The sequence below is a fragment of the Eptatretus burgeri genome, chromosome 10, assembly GCF_056783735.1.
Source record: "Eptatretus burgeri isolate ZD-2024b chromosome 10, Ebu_testis_v1, whole genome shotgun sequence".
Lineage (NCBI taxonomy): Eukaryota > Metazoa > Chordata > Myxini > Myxiniformes > Myxinidae > Eptatretus > Eptatretus burgeri.
Window position 1 is genome coordinate 45,605 of NC_140970.1, and position 24,300 is coordinate 69,904.

Below are 24,300 nucleotides of genomic sequence, written 5' to 3' on the forward strand. Positions count from 1 at the left end.
CGGCCACTGTAAAATCCTTCATTCCGCAAACGTACAAAAAAACACAAATAAATCTGCAAACCCACTCCATGGGAGTACCTCCTGTGCAGCTGCCCTCTGCAGGGCAGCTCACTGGATGACGGGATTGGGGCACAGCGTTCGGGGCCCCCACTCTTTTATGATAGGAGGAAAACCAAGGGGTAACCTTCCCAGGTCAGATTACGGTATTGTGTCGGGGTGGTGCTGAGGTGTTGTCCACCTGAAGGCGGTCTCCTTGGGTTAACCTGAGGCGGTCCCTTCAGGTGGGTGCCTGGAATGTTTTATCCCGAAGAGAGGATTATCACCTGTCTCTGTTATCATCTGAGCTCAAGCGTTTGGACATCGGTATTGCAGCACTCTCAGGTTCGGAGACTGGAATGTGGCAAGATCATGGCTGGTGGTTACACCTACTATTGGTCTGGTCGCTCTGATGGTTACCATGCCTAAGGAGTTGCTGTAGCTGTGTCCAATAAGCTAACTCCATTGATAATTGAAGTAACACTGGTCAACGAGCATATGAGACAAAGGATTTGTCACTCCTCGGGTGTCGTTACCCTGGTCTCTGCATATCCTCCAACTGAGACGAGTGATCTCACTGTGATGGATGCATCCTACACCACACTCGAGTCTGTGATTGATCAGTGCCCCAGGCGAGATACACTTCCCGGCTTGGGGGATTTCAATGCATTGACTGGAACTGATGGGGATGGTTATGAGACATGTGTTGGTCCCCATGGGTCTGGAACTGTGAACAAGAATAGCACTAAGTTCCTTGACTTTGCAAGAAGTCATGGACTTAGGGTGGCTGGTTCATGGTTTCAGCACCCACAGGCTCATTACTGGACTTGGTATTCCAATGCTGGTGGGTGGCAAAGGAGATTGACCATGTGCTCGTTGATGGTCACCGGAGGATGATCCAGAACTGCAGGGTCTCGCCAAGAGCACCGTTTGGCGTACACCCCCCCCCCTCCCCGACCCACCCACTTTCTTTATAATCCTCTTGAGGAAGTTCAGCCATTAAAATCCTAGGTCTCACTATTAGCAATGTTTTTTTTGAGGGCAAACCACATTTTAAAGTTTGTCTCCAAAGCCAGCTGCCAACTGGGCATCCTCCATCATACAAAGTCCTTCCTTGGCACACCTGAACTTCTATCCACCTGCAAGGCCTTAATCCGTAGCTTGATGGAGTACTGCTCTTCCTTCTGGGCTGGCTCCCCTGCCTCACATCTTGCTCAGCTTGATACCAAGCAAACCAAGGCCTTCAAGATCAATGGAATCTCCTGTGATGAAGCTGAGTCGATCGGCCTATCACTTCACCATTGCAGACAGGTTGGTGGTCGTTGTCTTCTACCACCTCGTTTTTGGACTTGCACCCTCTGCTCTTTCCATCATTTGCACCCCCCAGGTTTCTGCAGGGCACACACTGTCCACCATCAACTCCCTTTTGGTGAAACAACCTAATATAATCCCAGGATCACTGCTCACCTCCACTCATTGGTTCTCCCTTTTTCCCCCCTATCTGTGAAACCAGCTTCCACATCATTTTCAATCTCATTCTTCCCTTTATGGGTCTTCAAGACAGATGTTCATCACCATCTCGGATCGTCCCCAATACAAAACCATGATCTTTTCTTCCCTGGTTAACATACCCCAATCCCTCCTCCTTCCAAATTTCCAGTTTTCCCTCCTTGGAGTTTCCTTCTGCATCCATCTTGTCCACCCCATGCATTCCTCTCCTGCTCCCATTGTTGAACAGTCTCCCTCTATCTCGACCTTCAACTCTGCTGTGGTGTACCCCCTCCCCCCTCCACCCCTCTCCACTGTTCCTTTTGCTTCCTGTTACATCCTGATCCATTCAATGCATTAGCTCTTCCACAAGCTTTGACTAAGGTATACACTTAAAATAACAAGGACAAATGTGTCCAAGAGCCGCATCATAAAGGTTTTGTCTTCACCAGAAGAAGAAGAAAAACAAGAAAAAGAAGAACAACGCGGAGCTCTCTTAGTGCCAGCGTTCGCAACGCGACGCGGCTCAAAACCTCTGAGGAAGTGAGCATTGCAGTGATGTATATCATGCTATGCTGATGGGATATTGAGAAGTTCCTGATTTTTCTAAGCTTCAAATACATCATTCAAACCCCCAGCCATCTGCTCCCCTCTGGAAATACTTGGAAATATGTAATGGAATTATTTTTCCAAATCTATTTAATAAATAAATAAACAATAAAAAAACTAGAACAGCACTCGGTCAATCGCATACCTCTGCCATGCAATGCCTGATCAATGAAAGCAGATCAGGCCCAATACATTTTTGAAATATCATGTTATCTATAGTTTTTGGTCCGATCTCTCAATGGTGAAGAATGATATTAAAAATTAAATAATTCTCGTGAGATATCTTTGAGATATCTTGCATATTGTGAGATATCTTTGAGATTAACTTTTTGAGATATCTTGCACACAAACAAACAGACAAACACAGCGGTGAAAACAACCCCCTTCAACCTTTTTCCCACCTGTGTAACCAGGTGGTGGAAGTAAAAATCCCCTTTGTTGTGAAGGGCAGCAGCCTGTCTGTTATGTACCCCTTCAATATTCCCTTCCCCTTCACTATTCCTCTCCATTTTTCATTCCCACCCACTCCTCCCCCTGCCCCTCCCCCCCCTCTCTCCACCAAAACTACCACTAACATGCCACACATAGGTTAGAGAGCACCACTTAGTTTAAAGTGTGCTGGGACAGGACTTAGCACAGGTGAGAGAGATTAGCCAAATGGGCTTTTCTTGTAGTTCATAAACTGTGTGAGAATAGTCATTCCCATGTTTTCAAATGCAGAGGAAAGAGGAAGTGGTGGGGGGGGGGGTGGAGGTGGTGGGTCTATCATTAACTCGGCAGATCGTTTGACAGACATAATATGCACTGACCAGCGCAGCTAGGCCATGTCGAGCACCAGCGAGGGCAGCTGCACACTCATCAAGACGTGCAAGACATGCAGCAAGGCGAGCCGCACGTCCTCGTTCATCACATGCGCCCAGCTCAAGCTCCGAAACACGTGCCTGTAGCAGCTCTGCTTTTTCCTCGCTTTCCTAAAAATGTGGTCGTGAGCAAAGAAGTTGTGAGTCGTAATGTGTTGAGAAGCGATCACAGATCCAAAATTGGTCAAAACAAGTTTATAAAAATCTCATACAATTTTTAAGTTTTGTATTGCAAATAACTAAAATATTGTGATGGCGGGTGCAGAATGTTCCTCAGTGTGTATGAAAAGATATGGCACAGTTACTGTTTGGGTAAAAGGTGATTTATGAGGTGAAGCACAAGGTATGGGAAAGAAGAAAAAAAAAACTGCAGACCTGAAGCTTCGTCAATGCAGCCTCCCTCTCACTCTCCCGCTCCCTCTCCATCTCTCGGGAGTCTTCAAGTTGCAGTCGCAGCAGCTCCAGCTCCTACAATATACAGAGCAAGCCATTTGCATTAAAAATAATAAACCACTGCACACTCGTATTTCAAGGGGTTGACTAGCCTTCGAGGCCAGCTTTGACATTTATCTGCCAAAGAAAAGTTGTGGCTCATCATAAAACTAGGGAGCACCATGGACCACACATCTTCCATAAGACGCACAGCAGTAAATTGGGAGACTTTTATGATGTCTGGTTTTTATGTAGAGATAGAGTGAGGAAGTGATATTTCAAGGTTGAACGATATATTCCAGGTAGTAGTTGTGCAGTTCCAAGTTTGTTTTGCAGGTGCTTAGAGAGGAATGCTGTCATCGTCTACCAGACAGATGAGTAATTAATTTTCTAGCACAAGATAATGTTGTTCCCCAGTGGTACAAAGGAGCATCGAGAGAAAGAAAGATAAATTAATGAAGAAGAGGAGTAAATAATGAAGAAGAAGACAAAATAATGAAGAAGAAGAGTAAATAAATGAAGAGGAGGAGTAAAAAATTACCTCCGTGTGGGGGTGACGGTCATCTCTGGAATACCACAAGTTCTCAATGTTCAGTTCAGGTAACCGCAAAACAGTCCAAACTAACCGTTTAGATTGAAATAGTTCACAGAGATACACTAGGATAATACTACTAATGACATAATTAATAAATATGTATTGTTCATTTAGTACCCGGATTAACACATCAGAATCACCAGTAAGTGCAATACATGGTTTTCCGGTCCGTCCACTCTCTGGGGACATTTCACTTCCAGTTATAGAAAAAAACGAAAAAAATAGGCTTAGCTCTCGGAGATTATGATAATCCTGTAGATTATTCTTCACTGATTATAATGCAACTTTCAGAATGAAAATTGGTCAGGTATTTATAGAGATATTGAGGTTTGAAAAATGGTTAGAGTGAGCTAATTCATTAATTATTAATTCCACAGAAGTTTCGTGACACTGCACAAAGTAACATGTCAGGTATGAAAAAACATTTTGTATGCCAGATTCATTAATTATTAATTCATTAATTATGGAATGTACTCATTGATATATTAATCAGAAAGCCCGAAGCATGTAGCATAATTTATCACTTATCCCCTCATCCGGGATCCGTGGCCTCACCCCACAGCCTGCAGCCCTATGTCCGCCGGTGATGATGTTAGATATCGGCACGATCTCGAGGAGCCTGCGAATTATCCCTGCTGATGCACTGAATTGATGCAATCGTTCGGCCAGAATATTCGTTGACAAGATGTTGCGTGATTAAATCACCAATACAGTCACTCGAATTTATACCGCCGACATACTTCTTAACAATCACCTTCGCCCCAGAAACCACAGTCAATCTGAACCACGCTGGCCACTGATCAGACGCCATGACCAGACTACTGCGCAGTTCTACTACGCAGTTTGGTTAAAGACGACTCGGCATTTTGGCGCACGTGCACCAAATTATATTTTGAAAATAAATGCCGACGTTTACATTTCAGGTTTTGAAACTTTTGCACCTTCGGCGGAAAATGTATAAATATAAAAGGCTAAAAATGTGTTTTATATTTATATTTCATTTCTCCTTCCTTCCTTCTTTGCGAATAGCATCGGCGTTTTTGGCCATCTTCCAGATCACGTGACGATCAAACGGGAAGGAAATTCAAAACTCTGTCCGGTTAGATACAAGATAATATTTTTTACTATCATAATCAATAAACAGAATATCTTGTAGAATGGCAGACTAGATAGGTTTTGAAAATGGCGATTTTTATAACGTACGTGACCTCGTGACCTCGTCCCTGACCTTGAACCCAGACAAAAGTTATATCGTTGTGCAACACTCATCGACCTCTACCCACATACTAAGTTGCATCAAGATCGGAAAGAAAAATTGTTGACGGACGTACGGACGGACGGACATTTGGTCGGGCTTTATTAGGTCATCTCGGTAGAGATGACCTAAAAATGAAGAGGAGTAAATAATGAAGAAGAAGAGTATATAAGTGAAGAAGAGGAGTAAATAATGAAGAAGAGGAGTAAATAAATGAAGAAGAGGAGTAAATAAATGAAGGAGTAAATAAAGAAGAGGAGTAAATTAATGAAGAAGAGGAGTAAATAATGAAGAAGAGGAGTAAATAAATGAAGAAGAGGAGTAAATAATGAAGAAGAGAAGTAAATAATGAAGAAGAGGAAATAAATGAAGAGGAGTAAATAATGAAGAAGAATAGTAAATAAATGAAGAAGAGGAGTAAATAATGAAGAAGAGGAGTAAATAATGAAGAATAAGAGTAAATAATTAAGAAGAGGAGTAAATAATGAAGAAGAAGAGTAAATAAATGAAGAAGAGGAGTAAATAATGAAGAAGAGGAGTAAATAATGAAGAAAAAGAGTAAATAAATGAAGAAGAGCAAATAATAATGAAGAAGAGGAGTAAATAATGAAGAAGAAAAAGGGTAAATAAATGAAGGAGTAAATAATGAAGAAGAAGAGTAAATAAATGAAGAAGAGGAGTAAATGAATGAAGAAGAAGAGTAAATAAATGAAGGAGTAAATAAAGAAGAGGAGTAAATGAATAAAGAAGAGGAGTAAATGAATGAAGAAGAGGAGTAAATAATGAAGGAGTAAATAAATGAAGAAGAGGAGTAAATAATGAAGAAGAGAAATAAATAATGAAGAAGAGTAAATAAATGAAGAAGAGAAGTCAATAATGAAGAAGAAGAGGAAATAAATGAAGAAGAGGAGTAAATAATGAAGAAGAGGAGTAAATAATGAAGAAGAAGAGTAAATAAATGAACAAGAGGAGTAAATAATTATAATTGATATAAACCAAGAGAAGGATTGGTCTGAGGATGCTGTCATTGTGGATGCCTTGAACGGAAGAGCAGGGAAAATAAATGTGCCACTGGTGAATAGTTTGGACATCAGAGGAAGGTCAGATGCCAGACAGTATGAAGAGCAACACATCATGCCACGAACAGGCCATTTGTGGGGACAAAAAAAAATTCCCTGGTATCGTGAGAACTAGCAGAAGGAATAAGAGACTTAAACATTGTCCACCATTTAACAATGAGATTGAATCACCACACAAATAGCTTCTCCCAACTTTCTTTTTGATTGGTTCTTACTACTTATGTATCAATTCGTATTAAGTTTCTACAGAACTATTACATTCAGATGGAACTTTCAAACTTAGAGAAAAATAAACCAAAATGCATTTGAAAACATACTAAGTTTTGTCCACGGTGGCCTTTTTCAGTAATTTCAATGCCAACGTTTATTCTAGAAAAAACTATAATATTTTTAAGATGATATATTACCAACCAAGTGCGGATGAACAGAAACGAGACCAACTTGAATGGTAGAATTAATATTTAATAATTATAAAACTCTGCACACGATTGCACCCAAATGTATTCAAAATAAACTGCTTTGTAAACAAAAGATTGCAGAAAAAGTTAAATAATAAAGATCACCAATACCAATACAACCCCAAATCAAATCCAAAGGATGGGCAAACAAAATTAAACATATCCTGATCGAACTAGAAAATAACCATTAAGCTGGAAGATGAGGCTCAAAGAGAAAAAAAAGGAAGCCATACCAAGAGGAAAAATAAATAAATAAAAATAAGGATGTCACTAACAAATGAGTAGATGAATGAAGTTGGGAAGCAAAACTCCTTGAGGTTTGGGAAATCTCATGCAAAAATGGGAAAGAGATGAACAAACAACTCGAGTGACCAAAACTCCGTCTCTCCTCTTCGAGTACTATTTTGTTAGTGGCAAAACCTGTAGTGACACTTTCGCCAGTTCACCCGAAGAGGAGCCGCCACGCTAGTCAGGGCTGCCTGAGGCTGAGATCCAACCCTCAAAGAAGATTTTCAAAAGCGACAGAGAGGTGAGATTAATCAATCATATAGGAAGTCAGAGAGGAGGCTGAGAGATCCCGCCCTTAGAGAATGTTGTCGAGAGATCCAGAGAAGGGCAGGATGGCAGGGACAAGGTCAAAAAGGGGGAGGGGCGAGCCGGAAGTATAAAGCACACCCCCATCGCCTGAGCAGAACACAGGTGTGATCGTGGGGGAGGAGGGGGAGAGGAGGGGGAGGGGAGGGGAGGGGAGGGGCAGTTCCCGTTTCCCTCCCTTTGTGACTCGCCCAGCCTTTGAACAATTTCACCATTTTATGCTTTGAATAACACCACCACTTATGAATAGATATGCCTTCACTTAACATTTAATTCTTGTTCTTTTCTTGAACAAATATCATGGAAGGAACATTTAATGTTCTTTGGTGCCCTTATATGCTTGATTGGCCCCGCCCCAAAAAACACTTGATTGGCGCAGCCCCAAAAAACAGTCAATTGGCCATACCTCTCCCAGACGTCATCTTGAGCTCGGGTTCATACATGTACGGTCTGACACCACCTTCTACATTATGATTTTGACCACCGTCAGAATCTGAGGATGCTTCAACAGAAAATGATTTGTCAAATTCACTTTCTGATGAATCTGAAGCAAGTTGTGAGGCCATTATCCATTACATGCTGACAATCTTTCCCTCGATTAAGTCATGGCAATTTATCTGGAATTTATTGGGGCGGTACCCACCGGGTTTGCTTTTTTAACTGTAACCCCTCAAAAATTATTCGAATTAAAATCCACGTTGAGTGTTTTGTTTGTTACTTAAAAACTATATGATCACATCAAAAAAAAAATTCTGTCTGTGGACCTTTATAAGACAAGAGTTAAGCTGTACATTAGTTGGTGGACATTATTAAAGATCCCACTTTGTCCTTCGTGAAGAGTAGGTGAGCAATCGCCAGCATCATGAACAAAATTTGAAATTCTTACCCTAACCTAACGTTCCCCCTGTCCAAAGGGAACAAAGTGCAAAAAAGTGTCAACCTAAACCCCTTCCCTCCAAGGAAATCACTACACCCCTTAGCTGGGAACACACATAAGTATGAGTAGTAGTCATAATATTAGAAGAGTCGAGTGCAGCAACAGCACAGGAGGAGCTGTACCATACTTTTTAGACCATTGGTGTTGTCAAACCATTTATTGGGATGGGTTACACTGGGTGGTTTTCCATTGCCTTCCCAGCAGTCAGGGGAAGAATTTGGAATTTGACCAGGTTCCCAGAAATAACTCGCTTGCTCTTGGTGAAAGACACCTTGGGATCTTTAACATCCACCAATTAATGCTCGCAGATAGGACACCCAGTTTAATATGCACCCGAGGGACAGCACAAGCATTGATGAACCACCCCTACCTACAAAACACCAGGTCGACATTCAAATCCAGGCTGGACAACTCAGAGGCAAGGGTCACAGCACAAAATGGACCATTGCTACCTTTTTCTGCATCATAATTAGTTTATTTGTATTCATCAAGGAATCAGAACGTGTGGATTAATTCAAATTTGCACTTAAACTTTGAATTTTAAACTATTAAAGACTGACAAGGACAGCAGAATCAAATCCAAAACACATGACTAAAAATGTGTACATAAGCTTCTACAGAAGGATATTCAACAAGGGTATGGGGGAAGAGAAAAGGCATGATAATTACAGAGGACTGTAGTTCGAAACTTGAGTACATTTATTTACATTTAATTCATTTAATTACATTTAATTTGAAACAGGACTTTTTTTTTTGCTTTTCTTCATCCGATGAGTTGTTTAGTATGCCTGTGTTCTTTGGTATACTAGTTGTCAAATGTAAATGTTTATCAACAATAACTTTGCTTCACCACCAATTTACTTCCAAATACGATACAATCTGAAAATCTACATTCTGACCACAATACAAGGTACAGAATGTTCTATGAAGGAGCCAGACACAATGATCTTCTTTGGCTTTCCAGAACAAACAAAATATTTTTAGGAGCCATCTACATAATCAAAGATCATGACATTTTTAATGTGTAATGTGTAGACGCCACCGTATCTTGCAAACCACACAAAGCGAAATAGTTGAGGAAAATAATGTGGAAAAAAATCACATCAGTAATACCAAAATGTTACAAGTTGTCCTCCAGGCCAGGGTTTATCTTTGACCTTAACCCACCACAACCAGCCTGGATGAGACTTTATATAGTGATTTTTTTTTAAACCAAGTTGTGACCTATTTTGCAAAATAAGGTGTACGTGTGCAATACCAGTTTTGAAATTATGCACGATTGGCAAATAAATCCATCAATTGTAGTGCTTCATAGCTAAATTTGGCATCAAATCAATACATATATCAATAATGTAGCTATGATCGACAGGAAAATACAAAATAGGCCAAAATATAGCAAAATCTTGTTTTGGTTTCATTACCGAAAGTGTTCAATAGTTTCTAAAACTGTTATATACATGGTAAATGCTGATTATGTTCACATCAAAACTTTCCCAGTTAATTTTCCAAACAAAATAACACCAACTAGTTGGGTAAATAATATAACATCATTTATTAATGTTTATTACCATATTTTGTATGGCTGTCAGAAAGAGACGAATTGTGGTCATTTGGCATCACATTTTCATGAAGCCTGGTTAACAATGCTAATATTGACATCCTTCAATGGGAACTGATCGGACACATGTTGAGATTCATACTCACCAATCAATTCATTAACTGCACAGAATTGGACATGCCTTGCCCATTCTTGCCTAATCAGAGATTCACAGTACAGTAGGAGGAGTGCTGTGATGATGGTGTATTACATGTAGATGGGCAATGGCATTCTTACACATCACTGACAACATTGTATTCCACTCATTGTGGACATGTGCACTGCACAATTCATCTGATTCCTCATCATCCATCGTGGTGAATAGTTTTCGGCAGATGTCATCACCACACGTAGATGCACCTGTGCACTTTAACCACTTGGCTCTGCAGGTACAGTGGCAGATTGTATTTACAGGACACAACGTCCATGGATTCCTGTGGTAGAGGATGGTCTCGCATTAACCGTGGGTGCAATTTAACACTGGTAGGGTCCTTGTACCATCCATTGTCAATGGTGGAAGGGTGATCAGGAGAAAGATTGTTTGTCAAATACCAAATCTGACTCTGGTAGGACACATCTGGTGTGCTGGGTAAGACATCCCAGGGTTGGAGGATGCTTTTCTCAATCTTTGGTGTTTTTCTGAAACAGCGTGTAATGCATTGCATTGATTGTTGAAGCATTTGTGTTTGGAAAGTAGACTCGGCAAATTAACTCCTTCATGTGTTTCCATGTGGCCTCAAAAAGAGATCCACATCCAACATTGTTCAACAGAGCTGCATGCTTCTGGAATGTCTTCCATGTGGACTTTTCGCCATTTCCACTCAGTTGACTGACAGTGTCACATCCTGTAAAGTCATGATATGCTGGGATGTTCCTTCAGAGAGTTTGAGTTAATTAGATGGCATGGACAGCAATAAAGCATCGCTGTTGTGCAGTGCCTGTTCTCATCCATATCCCTTAACTCAGTTGTGCTGCACAGTTAACCAAGAGCACCAACACATGTGACTCTACATGTGATCATGAGATGTTTGAACCCTGCTTGACAAGCTGTTTCAGCATTGTTGTATAATGCATGTTCCAGCCTCTTCTTGGGTTGATTAAAGAAGATGGACATTTGATCCTTGGGATGATTCTGCAGTATTTTCATCAGCAAAGTCTCCAGATGTGATTAACTCAATTTTGCAAAGTATCCTTTGCTTTGATCAGAACTTGTGGACTCAGAAATTCACTCAGATTCAATTTGTCTGAGAGGTCGATGAACCATTTCCAGCTGACAGGTAAAGGAACGCCTCTGCCATCAATCTTATGGAAGAAAGATCTGCTTGGACCTTCTCGTTTTGCTCGGATAGCAGATTTGATTGACTTTTTCCTGTGTCTTTCAAAGAAAACATCTACCTTGAGCATCCTTCACGGAAATGACTGAATACTGCATTACTTAATGCATCAGAAAGATCCCCAAATATCTTTGACCCTCTTGGATTTCAATTCACTTGTACCAAGGCTTGACCATCAACAATTGTGCAAGGATTAAGTTCTTTAGTTGGAAGGGTCTCAATGCTCACATCTTCCTCAAGGATCTTTCCAAGTGCAACCTTGTTGGTGGATTGTATATTTTCATCTGTGTCTGCTATGGAGAGTGGTACTGGTGATAGTGCATGAGACAAAAGCTTTTTGAGATCTATCTTACGTCCAGCATCTTTGGCTGCCAGACACCGCTGAAAGAGCACTTTGTCCACTTTTGCTGTTTTGCCCCTTCATGTCAGATCTTTTTTGTTCTCAACGGTGAACATTGTTTTGAAACTAAAACTTTGTGATCATTTCAGCTTTGTGTGGAACCCCAATACCCTTGTACATATCCGGGTCTCCACAAACTCTCCGATCTTGTTTTCACCATGTGTTTGTGCTGTGAGCAAAGCAGTCTTGATGTTTTCAGTGGCAATATCCCAAGTAGCATGGCATGTCAAGTCTTGACTGCTTGAAGTAAAGAATGAGCATCGTTAAAGTCGATCCACCAGCTTTTGAACATCTCTGTCTCTTTTGATCTTTGAAGTGAAGATATCCTTGTTGGCAGAAGGTGCATATTCTGCATCTTCTATGGTTAAGCCGAACATGACGGACATCTCATCAGCGAGGGTTGCACACTATATACTGTTATTTTGTTTGGAAATTAACTGGGAAAGTTTTGATTTCAACAGTCAGCATTTACCATGTATATGACATCGTTTTAGAAACTATTGTACACTTTCGGTAAATAATACCAAAACAAGATTTTGCTACATTTTGGCTGATTGTTTTTTTCCCCGTCAACCACAGCTAAAATTATTGATGATTAACATAGGCCTCATAAATCCAGTGATTTTGATACCAATTTTAGCTATGCAGCACTCCAATTCATGCATTTATGGCCGATCATACACATTTTAGAAACCGGCATAATGCGTGGGCACCTAATTTTACAAAATAGGTCTCAACTTGGTTAAAAAAAAAAAATCAAAAAATAAAATCACAATATAAAGATGTCATCTAGGCTGGTTGTGGTGGATAAAGGTCAAAGATAAACCCTGGCCTCGAGAATAGCTTGTAACATTTATGTACTACTGATGTGATTTTTAGAGTTCTTTTGAGATTATTCTCCTTAGACTAGAGTAATTGCAGCACCTTTCTTTTTCCAGTGTTAATTATTTCATCATTGGATTCTCTCAATACATTTGTCTTCCACACAATCACTTCCTCACACTTACCTGGTCTTTTTCTCTTAATGATGTTTCCAACTGACACACTCTTCTTTCCAGCTCTGCTACCCTCTCTGCTCCCCTTTCACCTTCTCTTTCTCTCTCTTCACTTTCCCGCCTCTCCAAATCTGCCACCTAAATGAAATAAAAAGCACCAGAATTATGTGCACTCATGACCGGCCAATGTCAGCTAAAAAGAGAAGGTTTACATTGCCAGAAAAGTGGTGACTAAAATATATTGCAAATTTGGATGGTCTAAGGTTGGAGACAAAAAAAACCGTTTCAAAACAAACAAATTATATTCAACAACTTTTATGGCAACAATAAAATGTAAGAACAAGCTATTTTCTAAAAAAGACAGAGTTCAATGTCGCGACATCGACTGATATGCTTCCGCCCAGGTTAAGTATTTGCTTACTCTAATTTTTACTTTAAACCTCAAGACCATTTGACCTTAATGTCTAATCTGTACACATGTATATCATGGTACAGGTACAGGGTGTTTCAAAAATAGTGGACTATTTGAGCAGCCTGATATTCCGTCGTTTCTAATGCTATACCCTTCTCTATTGCAGGTTATGGTGGTGGTGGTATGCCATTTCTAACAAGTAGTCAGTAGGACCCTACGTTAACGATGGTGTTCATAGTGGAACAAAAAGTGAAAATCGTGATGTGGTTTGACACAAAATCCTACGTGCAGGTGCATCGGCGATACTGTCAGGATTATAATGTTCACACCTGTAATGGACCTTCCAATGGGAACATTCAGCGGTTTGTGGAGCACTTCCAAGCACATAGAAGGGTGAAAATCAAAATGAAGGCAACAGTGGCTGCCCACCAAGTGTTACCAAGGACCAAGGAAACATTGATTTTATGAGAGATTCTGCTATCGAAAGTCCTAAAAAATCCCACTGTCGGCATTCCCGAGAACTGGCGATCTCAGTCTCATATGTGTAGCACATTCTCCCTTCTGAACTCAAACTCTACCCCTAAATTATATCTGTAAGGCATAAACCAACCCTGAATGACATGGCAAGCCGAGTAACAATGTGTGATTGGTTTAGTGACCAAATGGAAAGGAAGCCAAATTGGATCAACTGCTTGTAGTTCAATGATGAAGCACACATCCATTTTAATGGGGCTATTAACAATCACACCAATATCTTCTGGGGGGCTGAGCCTCCTGAGGTGGTATCTGAGATGTCTCTCAAGGGCCCCAAGTCCACCTGCTTTTGTGCAACGAATGTCAGATGGGGTATGCCGGGATCGTATCGGTTCGAGGACGCCAATGGTAAGATGGTTACAATCAATGGTGAGTGGTACCATGAAGTCTTACGCTGATTCAAGGCTGACCTCGCTCAACTACTGTCTCAAAACCATCTTGCATGAACCATTCAAGTCTGAGTTGTTGCCCAACCACACACTGCAGGAGAAACCATCGACTTGCTCCACTCGCTATTTGGAAATCATGTCATCAGTCTGAGCACAATGCATGAGTGGGTGCCCACACCCCGGATTTGAATCCATTGGATTTTTTTTATTTTGGGGTTCTGCCAAAGGTCAAATTTACACCAACAAACCTCAAACTCTGGCTGTCCTGAAGCAGGGGGTGGAGGACTACCAGGCTAACACTCCAGCCACTTGCAGACAAGTTGTGGAGAATTTCGGAGTCATGATCAAAGCCTGCTTGAACAGAGGCGGAGCATACATTAAAAATGTCAATTATTAGCAGTATAATGAGTGAGTTGAAAATGGCATGGTGTATGCTTTCGATCAATGTATCACTTAACTTACTACCTTTTGTAATTTTACTGCAATAAAACATTGAAATAGTTCACTATTTTGAAACCAAGCTGTACTTCGCTTCGTTCAAATCATAACCTCGATGAAAATATTTGAACCTGACCTTTGACCTCTTAATGCTAAAATCTGATCAGTTCATCATGACATTATTACACATACTTGTACCAAGTTTGATTAAAATCCCTTCAGTTGTTTTAAAGTATCGCATTTTTATCTGACATGACCTCTGACCTCTTGATGCCAAAATCTAATCAGTTCATCTTTGCATCATAATAAGTATATCAGGGAAAAGAACAGGTTAGGACCAGTGTGGGCCCATTAAGGGATAGCACTGGGAGAGTGGTTAGTGATGAAAGTGAGATGGCAGGCTTATTAAACAGATATTTCAGTGGCGGATCGAGAGGGGGGATGGGGGGGTTGCAACCCCCCTTTCAGCTGCTGAGTACCCCTCACTCAACCCCTCCTTCCATCAACCATCCCTCCCTCCCTCAACCCTTACCTCCCTCAACCCCCCCCCCCCCCACCAGCGTTGGAATACCAAGTCCAGCGATGAGCTTGTGGGCACTGAAACCATGAACCAGCCACCCTAAGTCCATGACTTCTTGCAAAGTCAAGGAACTTAGTGCTATTCTGATTCATAGTTCCTGACCCATGGGGACCAACACATGTCTCATAACCATCCCTATCCATTCCAGTCGATGCATTGAAATCCCCCAAGACTAGAAGTGTATCTCATCTGGGGCACTGATCAACCACAGACTCGAGCGTGGCATAGAATGCTTCCTTCACGGTGAGATCACTCGCCTCAGTCTGAGCATAGACAGAGACCAGGGAAATGACACCTAAGGAGTGACGAATCCTTAGTCTCATAATATTCTCGTTGACCCGTGTTACCTCAATTATCATTGGGGTCAGCTTATTGGACACAGCTACAGCAACTCCTTGAGTATGGTAACCATCAGAGCGACCAGACCAATAGTAGGTGTAACCACCCACCATTATCTCGCCGCAATCCGGTCTCCGAACCTCAGATAGTGCTGCAATACCGATGTCCAAACGCTTGAGCTCAGATGATAACAGAGACAGGTGATCATCCTCTCTTCGGGATAGGACATTCCAGGCACCCACCCCAAGGGACCGTCTCAGGTTAACCCAAGGAGACCGCCGTCTGGTGGACGACACCTCAGCACCACTCCGACACACTCTCCCGCAATGTGACCCAGGAATGTTTCCCTCCTATCATCAAAGATTGGGGTCCCGAAGGCTTTGCCCAAATCCCGTCATCCGGTGAACTGCCCTGTGAAGGGAAGCTGCACAGGAGGTAATCCCACGGAGTGGATTTTCAGATTTTTTTGCGTTTTTGCGTTTTGCGGAATGAAGGGTTTTACGATGGCCGGAGTGCAAATCCTACCACCAACCTCCTAATAAAAAGACACAGACACAGTTGGGCACTTAACTAAATATGGATGGCCGTTGGCTCACAAGGAGCTCCTCCGCCCTTTGACAGGTTTTGTTTTTAATCCTGCTGGGTGTCCATATCCAAACACCCTCCTCACCAAAAATCTGGTGGGGGAGACGGTTTAGTCGCCGACAACCCGACCATGGAACAGGTTAGTACAGGTTTTCATGGTACTTGTAGCAGGTCACAGATCTAACCTGACCTGACCTATTTTCATAGAATTTCATCGAATTCTATTTCATAGAATCAGTCGTTATACCCTTCCAATAAATACAAGTGACATTAATCACTTTCCACAATGAAGAGAGGTGACCCTCTGACAAAGATATGAAGAAGAGCAAACAAAGGAGAAGCCACAACAGGTGCACAGTTTTTGAGGATGATGCCTTGAAGCCATCAGGGTGGGTTGTAGGAGTGTGGAGTTCAGTCAGAAATTTCTTATTTTTTGCTGTTGAGAAGCTCATGTATTCCAGAGGCAGCATTTGTAAAAAGGGAGAAGTAAAAGACAGGACAAGGACAAGTACTGCATCTTGTCATAAACTGTGAAATCACGACTCCTTCCTTGATTGGTGCAAAAGCACAAAAGCGCCTCCACCTTCTCAGACGGCGGAGGAAATTTGGACTGCATACTTCACACTTGTGAACTTTTATCGCTGCATCATTGAAAGTATACTGACAGGCTGCATCACAGCCTGGTATGGCCAATCCACTGTGCAGGACCGCATAGTCATATAAAAGATTGGTAGGATTGCACAAAAAAAAAAAATCACAGGTAAAGAACTTTCATCCATTGAGGATATTTACATTAACCACTGCTACAGAAAGGCCCTCTGCATTATAAAAGACCCCATTCATCCTGCACATGGAGTGATCTCACCTCTGCCATATTGTAGTTTCTCTCCTATTATTGTAGTTTCCGGGCTCATACCATCAGGTTTAGGGACAGTTTCCCCCCTCAGGCTGTCTGCATCCTAAATAGCCACTAAATTGGATTATGCTGATGCTCTGTGTTATATGCAAATTGTATGACATTTAAATTGTAAAATGTTGTGAATTTGTCATTACTGTTGTAAATATTGTTGTATAGATGTATGGATAGAGTGAGCAGGTTGTTTGTAAATAAGAATTTCATTGTTTCTTAACCTTCGTTTTTAAACACATGACAATAAAGTGACTTGACTTGAAAGGAAGTGGAAGTATTTCAAACAGCCTTAACCAGTTGCTAACTGGATCTCAAGGAACAGAGAGAGAGGAACAAAAGATCTGCTTTCAGGTGAGCCAGATGTTGGCCAGTGGCTCTTTTCAGGGTGGGCACATTGATTATGGGCCTTGTAAAATAACATGGTTACCTTTCCAATCTCAGAATGCAAGTTGCTTGGGAGTTATTGCCTCAACGCAGGCATCTGAGTTTGAGAGTTTCAAAGGCAGGCAGGAGAACTGCCTTTGAAAAGCAAGAGTACGTGGGAAGGAAGAATTGGTATCATAGAGCGATTAGATCTTCGTGAAAGAGGTTCCTCGAGCTGTCAATATTTGCAGCAATTTAAAGACCAAACTAATTATTGAGAGAAAAAGCCCACAAACTGGTCTAATCAAGACTATTGAAGAGCTATAACCATCAACACTTGGGCTATTCTCAAAACAGTCAATGAGATGTAAATTTTCACCAGGACGTTATCAGATACCACAAAAGCAGATGAGGGAAAGTTGCAGTCAGAAGAATGAGATTGCAGAAATTAAATAATCAATAATTCTCAAATTGTTTTACTCCAAGGAATCATATCTTTTGTTTTGGTTTGAAAACAACATGGGGGTTAATGACCTTCAAACAAACATCTTAGTGTTAAAAACTAAGAAAAAAAAGGGGGGGATTTCAGACAATGAGATGTGAAAACCCCCAAGATATTCCTCAAACAGGGGGTTTTCATTATATTTTTAAGCAATGTTGTACAGATATTATCAACTGAAAGTTACAAGATCACTTTCTTTTCTTTGTAAGGTTATTTGGGTGACATCAATTATTTCCTACCAATGGTGGAAGTATGATTGGAGTGGGAGTTTGGGGTTGAAAAAAAGTGTCAGGGGATTGAAAAAAAAACAAGATAAGAAAGGAAGTGAAGGAGCAAATAGGAGAGGGAAAGTAATACAAGCCAGTAGGCGGCGATGGGTCGCTGAGCAGGACTGTTAGTATTGCGACATTTTGACCGCTGACCTCGTGGAGATAGGTCATTATGCAAATGGGCAAACATGTACTACTCATCGGGGAGTATTCACGTGCAAAAATTTGTTTGGATCGGTTGAGCCGTTTTGCCGGTAGGGGGACTTGAATAGACATTTTGACCGAAAAATGCACTTATTGACCTTTGACCCCTGAACTAATCGAGATAGGTCATTATGCAAACAAGCAAAGCTGTAGTACTCATTATGGTCTACAAGCATGTAACGTTTCATTTGATTCGGTTCAATCGTCTTGGAGCTCGTGTACTTTGAAGTTTCAGCAGGAATGCTCAAGGCCCTCGGACACCCAAGTTGAGAGAGTTGCCATTTGGAAACTATAATATATAGAGCAAAATGGATGTCATATAGCGGATAGGGAATCACCTTAAGATTATGCATATCAAATCTCATCCAGTTCCATCAACTGATAACTACTCGGTATCTATTTGAATGAAAAGTACCGAAAATGCGGTTTGAAATCGGAAATCCCCAAAGTTCGAGGGGGTGCTGTGGGTGAACAAAGATCTAAATCGAAAATCCGGCTCGATCGTTTGTGCAAAATGTATTCCTGACAAATGGTGTGAATTTTCATGACCATCCGACCATAACCCTAGGAGGAGTAGCATTTGGCACGAAGGCACCTCCAGCTCTCACATATTATCGATTTTTGCACCAATTGACCTTTGACCCCTAACCGAAGCGAAATCGGTCAATATGTCCTGAGGCAAAGTTGTAGTACTCATTGAGTACCATGAAACTGCAAAGTTTCATTTGTATCGATGCACTCACCTGGTCGCTAGGGGGCCTTCAATTTTCACCAATTTTCGCGCATACCCTAATTGTTAGGGGGCGCTGCGGGTAAAGTATTCCATATATCACAAAAACCGGAATATATTTGATAGATCACCTGTAGATCATTCGTGCCAAATTTCATAACTCGACGTGGGATAATGGCTTTCGGAATTGATTTCGCGTGAACGGTACCGATTTTGAAGGTTTTTCGGTTGTTGCTAGGGAATCAAAGCATCCCGAGCAACCATCACAATTTCCAAAGCACTTGGTCATAAGATGTACCTACCACCCGAGTTTGGTCAAAATCGGCCAACGTTTACTACCAATTATGCTGATGACGAACGAACAAACATCCAAAAAAAACAGACAGAATTACTGACAATAAGGGACACCTATTTCAGTGACCCAATAAAGGAGTGTGGAGAGAATAAAAATTTAGTTGGGATGAGAAAGTATTAAGGGAAACAGAAAGAAAATCTGGGATCTATCAGAAAGGGTTCCAAACTTGGTAATGCAGTATTTGCATACAAAATAATAAGATGCCCACAATTTGGTTTCAAATGAAAATAAAATAGTTGCTATTGCTGTTTTTTATCAACTAGAAACACCCGCTCCCTTCGGGAGCATTGACAAGTAGTCCTCCCACCTGATGAAGTTTTTTTCTTAAGTTCATTCCAATATTACACTGTATTTTTGGATTAAAAGATGAATGCAAATAAATGCATGAATGTAAAATTGAAAATGCAAGTGTGTGCCCACATTTGAGTCCCCCAAACCCCCTAAATTTCATTCAATAACTTTCCATTTTGAAATCTTTCCATCGAAATTACATTCACTGAATTGCATTCAAATAAGTCTATCAAAGAACAGATTGCAAAATCATGTGATTGAAGCAGAATATGAAACAATTTCCTGCTATTGGGAAATGACGCTGCCAATTTGGTCATTGAAATAGCCAAATAGCAAATGCTTTGATCAGAATACAACATCCCTGAAGCTCATACTTTGGGAGATTATCTTGCCTAAATGCAAAATCACAATAAATCTTTGCTATATTTGTGAACTTCTGAAGGTTCAAAAAAAAAAAAAAGGAAAAACATTCAAAAATTCACAAGAAGCAATTGTCGACAATAGATAAATGTCTAATACTAGAAGCAACATTTATCTATTCCATGGACCCTATGTTACATCAGCAAAAAAGTTTCTCCACTCACTTTGCTTATATTTGCAAAGAAGAAGAGGAACACAAACTCGTCTCATGATCATGGATGGTTATGAAGAAGATTCTACAACAGCCTTAGCGGCTCTGCCTCAGCAACCTCCAATTAAGAGCTGAACACTGAACAAGCTCCGCCCACCGAGACCATTAGGAGGTGATGACGCATCAGTAGAGAACGTCCAATCAGAATTGACTTTGTTGATAGGTGTCTATTAGACTGTTCTTCATCATTACTCACTCACTTTGCGTGAATCTCACCTGAAGAGAGCACAACAAAAAGCTTTGTGGTTTTTTTTATGATAATGCCCTTCAGAAGAAATTGTATTCAAAATGCATAAATATAGCATCAGGTTCATATCTGGCATGTGCACTCGAGTTATTCGGGGAAAAGCAAGAGTTACGGAGGAAAAAGGGTGATTGAGAGAAGAGTCTTTGGTTGGCCCCTCGTAGTGCTGATGTACCCGCTGACGGAGTGCGCCCATCTCCTCCGTGGCTGCTGCGTGTGCCCCGCGCAAAGCATGTGCTTCTCCCTCCAGACGCCGTGCCCCTGAAACACTGGTGGAAAGATACGAGAAGAGAAATGAAAGGAGTGCAAGTTAGAGATTTTTTTTTAATGTTGCAACAAAGTAATTAATCCTACAAAAATTCAAGTAGATTATGAAAAATCTACTTAGCAAAAGTATCCAAGTTGTTACACTTTATCCAAGCACATAGAGTGGAGGTCAGTGTTGGGGGGGGAGAGCAAGAGCAAGGGAGGGGATGAAGATAGTTTGTGCAATTGAATTTATGCTACGTGTGTGAGATTGTTGAAAGTATAAGGGAGTTTCAATATTCTCATTGTGTACAAGAGGACCCACTCTCACTTCGTCTTTCTATAAAGGACCAACTAGCCAATTTTCAATAAATAACTCTGTCAGGGTCGTGTTGGATTCTACTCTCCCTCTTGGTGGTCGACGTCGGGCTCTCTCGTCTTGGCGTAGGGCGACCTGTCGGTGAAGGCGCGGGCTGGTGGCGAGTCCGGGCGACGCCTCAGAGACGCAGATGGGAGGCGCAGCCCTGCCGGCTATGTGGTGCGAATCTGCGCGTCTGGCGAGGGACGCCGGAGAGAACTCACCGACATCATCGCAAAGGCCCGAGAGCAGGTGCGGCTACGGTAGCTGCCGTGGGAACAATGCGTCGCGACCTGCCCACCGTCACACCTCGAGGAGGCAGGTAACAAGCAAGGTCTCGCGGGCCTTTTCGGTCATCCACGGCCCACGACCATAAAGGTTTACGAACCCCGTCTACCTCCCTACCGATGGGGAGGGTTTTCCTGTTGTTTTTGTATGCATGCTGTGGCGCCGTGTCCTGTTAAGTAACGACTGTGTAAGTGACTGTAGATAATAATCGTAGTCAGTGGTATTGCTTGGCCTTCTATTTGTCGCTTGTACATTGCATGACTGTATACGTGTTGCTGGAATAAATGTCCTTGTGTGCAGCGTATCCCGTTCGTCGCGTCCTCCTTTCACCACATTGAAAGTGCCATCTTGCATCGTGGGATGAGTAGGGGGTTTTAAACACCCAATAAATAATCTGAACCGTCGAGGTCGGCGATAACACCGCTCGGTTATCCCTGTAGCACGGAACGAACCACTTAAGCGGTTCGTGTCCTAAGCCGACCTGCGGCGTGGTGCACCCCTCAGTAGATTACCCGCGCGGGTATTTAGGTATATCGACATTCGGAGAGTCACCCTATTTCGCACGGGTAGAATGCGAACTGGGTTGTGGTGAGGTTAAACCCCCACCTGTGACCGGCTCCTGGCGGTAGTTCCAGGAGGGTCACGACTGAATTGTCCGTCCGGTGGGCGACGCGGCTGCCATTAGAGGTACGCGGCCGATCGCACGCCAGGCGGGCCAGAAATTTAACAGTGGTGTCAGGGGTGGGATTCAAATCCATCCCGCCTCCAACTAAATTCACGGAACCGGATCAGGGGTGAGTGAAGCGACCCTCCGTGTTCCCCAAATTCGAGGGATTTAAAAATTATTTCCACGGGATAAGATGGCATTTCAAGGCGAACGGGTGCCGGGGGATTTAGAAATTGTAGAATCCATGGCTCAGGATGAAATCCCCGAGCAGGACATGTCCGTGCAGGATGAATTTCCCCAACCGAACCCAGAACCCGAAATGGATGTGGCAGCTGCAGAGGCCGCGGTGTATGACACCCCCCCCCTCCCCACCTCCGTCAAATTCCCTCTCCAGCCCCCAGCGGAACCACGCCTGATGGCGAAGCGACTACCACAGACCCACCTGACATGGGTCAGCTAGTGATGATTTTGCTGGAAAAAATGGATGGCATGAATGCGAATATGAAAACAAATGTGGGAAAAATAGATGGAAACACAAACGGAATGAAAGAAGAAATGAAAAAAACTGCGGGGTGAAATGCAGAGCGTGGGGCGATGCCTGCAGGCGGGCAGAATGGCAATTGAGAGGAGCGAAACGCGGGCAGTGGAGCTCAAAATGGCGCCGCTACGTGCTGGGGCGAACGAGCTGAGAGGGAGTGCAACGGCTGTCAGGCCCGCAATGGAGGCGGGAACGGACCGATTAATACGGGAGACGTGTTGGGCGAGAGTCGTGACAGAGGAAGTGACGGTGACACAGAGGGAAAAATTAAACGGGGAGACCGAAACGTGTAAGACGAGACACGAGGTAACGAAGGCAATAGAAAAATTAAAAGGAAGCCAGGAGGAGACAAAGGAGGGATTGAAGGTCGTAACGGTGGAGTGTGAGAAAATACTTCAAGACAGGACGAAGAGAGTTGATAAGCTGGGACCGGAGGTAAAAACGGAGACAGAGGAACTGGGAAGACGGGTAGAAAACCACAAGGGCAAGATGGAAGAACAGTTAGAAGCCAAAGCAAGGTTGAAGTATGTGGAGATGAGCAAGAAAAGGGATGAAATGAGTGAGGAGGAAGAGAGACAGAGAGAGGAAAAATGGAAAAAAAAAACTTTTGAGTTACGTGAACACCAAAACAAAGAGAGGGAACTACAAAAAGAACTGAGGATGTTAAGAGAGGAAAGAACGAGAACAGAGAATGAAACGTTAAGGAACCACAATGTGCAGATTGAACAGCTGGAAGCCAAGGCCAGATTAAAGAATGAGATGCAAGAAAGAGTAATGAAAGAACAACGAACGAAACAGGAAAAGGAACTAAGCCAATTGAAAGAAACGATGAGATTGGAGACTGAAAAGCATGAGGAACAGTGGGAGAGAAAACAAAAACTATACGAGTTTGAAATTAACCAGCTCGAGGTGAGAGCAAAAATTGAGTCCACGGAGATCGAAAAACTCTGGAAAGAGAACGAACAACTCAAAAAGCTCCGAGAGGATGAACGACTCAAAAGGAGCCAGGAAATGGAACAGCGCAATAATGTCGGATGTGTGACATCACCACAGGGAGGAACGTTAGTGGTGCAGGACTTGATCGACACCACTCGTCGGATGAAAGAACAATTAGGACCAACCCTAATAAAGGAGACACAAATAAAACTAGAGACGAGGGAAGTAACAGAGACAACGAAGGAGGTAGAAGTATTGCCAGAGACATGGGAGATAGACCGAATTGAGAAGGAATTAAATGGAACGAAGGAGGAAATGGAGACGAAGATCCAGGAAGAAACTAATAGACATGAGGTGACAGAAACGCAAATAGAGACGCAAGAGATAGAAAAAATAGAGGAGAGACTGCACGATAAAGATGGGGTTAAGGACGAGCACACACACATTGAGGTAGTGGAGGACCATGAGGGGAAGCTGGCAGAATGTTTTGTGACCCGGTGCGAGCAGCTGGATAGCCTCCTTCGGGAACGGAGGGAGACGCTATTCTCTCTTGAAGCTGATCTCGACCAGGTGGGTCTGGTCGTGCCAAGCGAGGTTGAAGGGGCGAGTGCTGTTGACGGATGCACGGAGAGACGGATTTGACGGAGAGCTTGGGGGGTATAGAGGCCCCGGAAACCCTTGGGGTGGCACGAATCCCCAGTGTGGTTACGAGTGTGGTCCCGGTGTGTGTGTGGTGTCGAAGTGTGTGTTTATAAGTATGGCAAAATGCGTGCTGCAACGTGCACATAGCGTGGGTGCAAGGGCATGTGCGAGAGCGACCGC

General features: G+C 42.5%; 1 protein-coding gene across 6 annotated transcripts in view; it reads right to left on the reverse strand.

Moving 5' to 3' along the window:
• The window catches only part of LOC147017780 (homer protein homolog 3-like), a 117,200-nt gene that overhangs the window by 16,682 nt on the left and 76,218 nt on the right, over nucleotides 1-24,300 (reverse strand). For 5 of the 6 annotated variants that reach the window (XM_085896739.1, XM_085896742.1, XM_085896741.1 and 2 more), the window contains exons 6-9: nucleotides 20,561-20,714; nucleotides 12,682-12,807; nucleotides 3,369-3,461; nucleotides 2,943-3,104 (exon numbers count right to left, since the gene is read on the reverse strand). In XM_085896739.1, the coding sequence (XP_085752865.1) occupies nucleotides 2,943-3,104; nucleotides 3,369-3,461; nucleotides 12,682-12,807; nucleotides 20,561-20,714 (535 nt within the window). The remainder of the gene's footprint in view (nucleotides 1-2,942; nucleotides 3,105-3,368; nucleotides 3,462-12,681; nucleotides 12,808-20,560; nucleotides 20,715-24,300) is intronic. The other variant, XM_085896737.1, reaches the window with a different exon arrangement.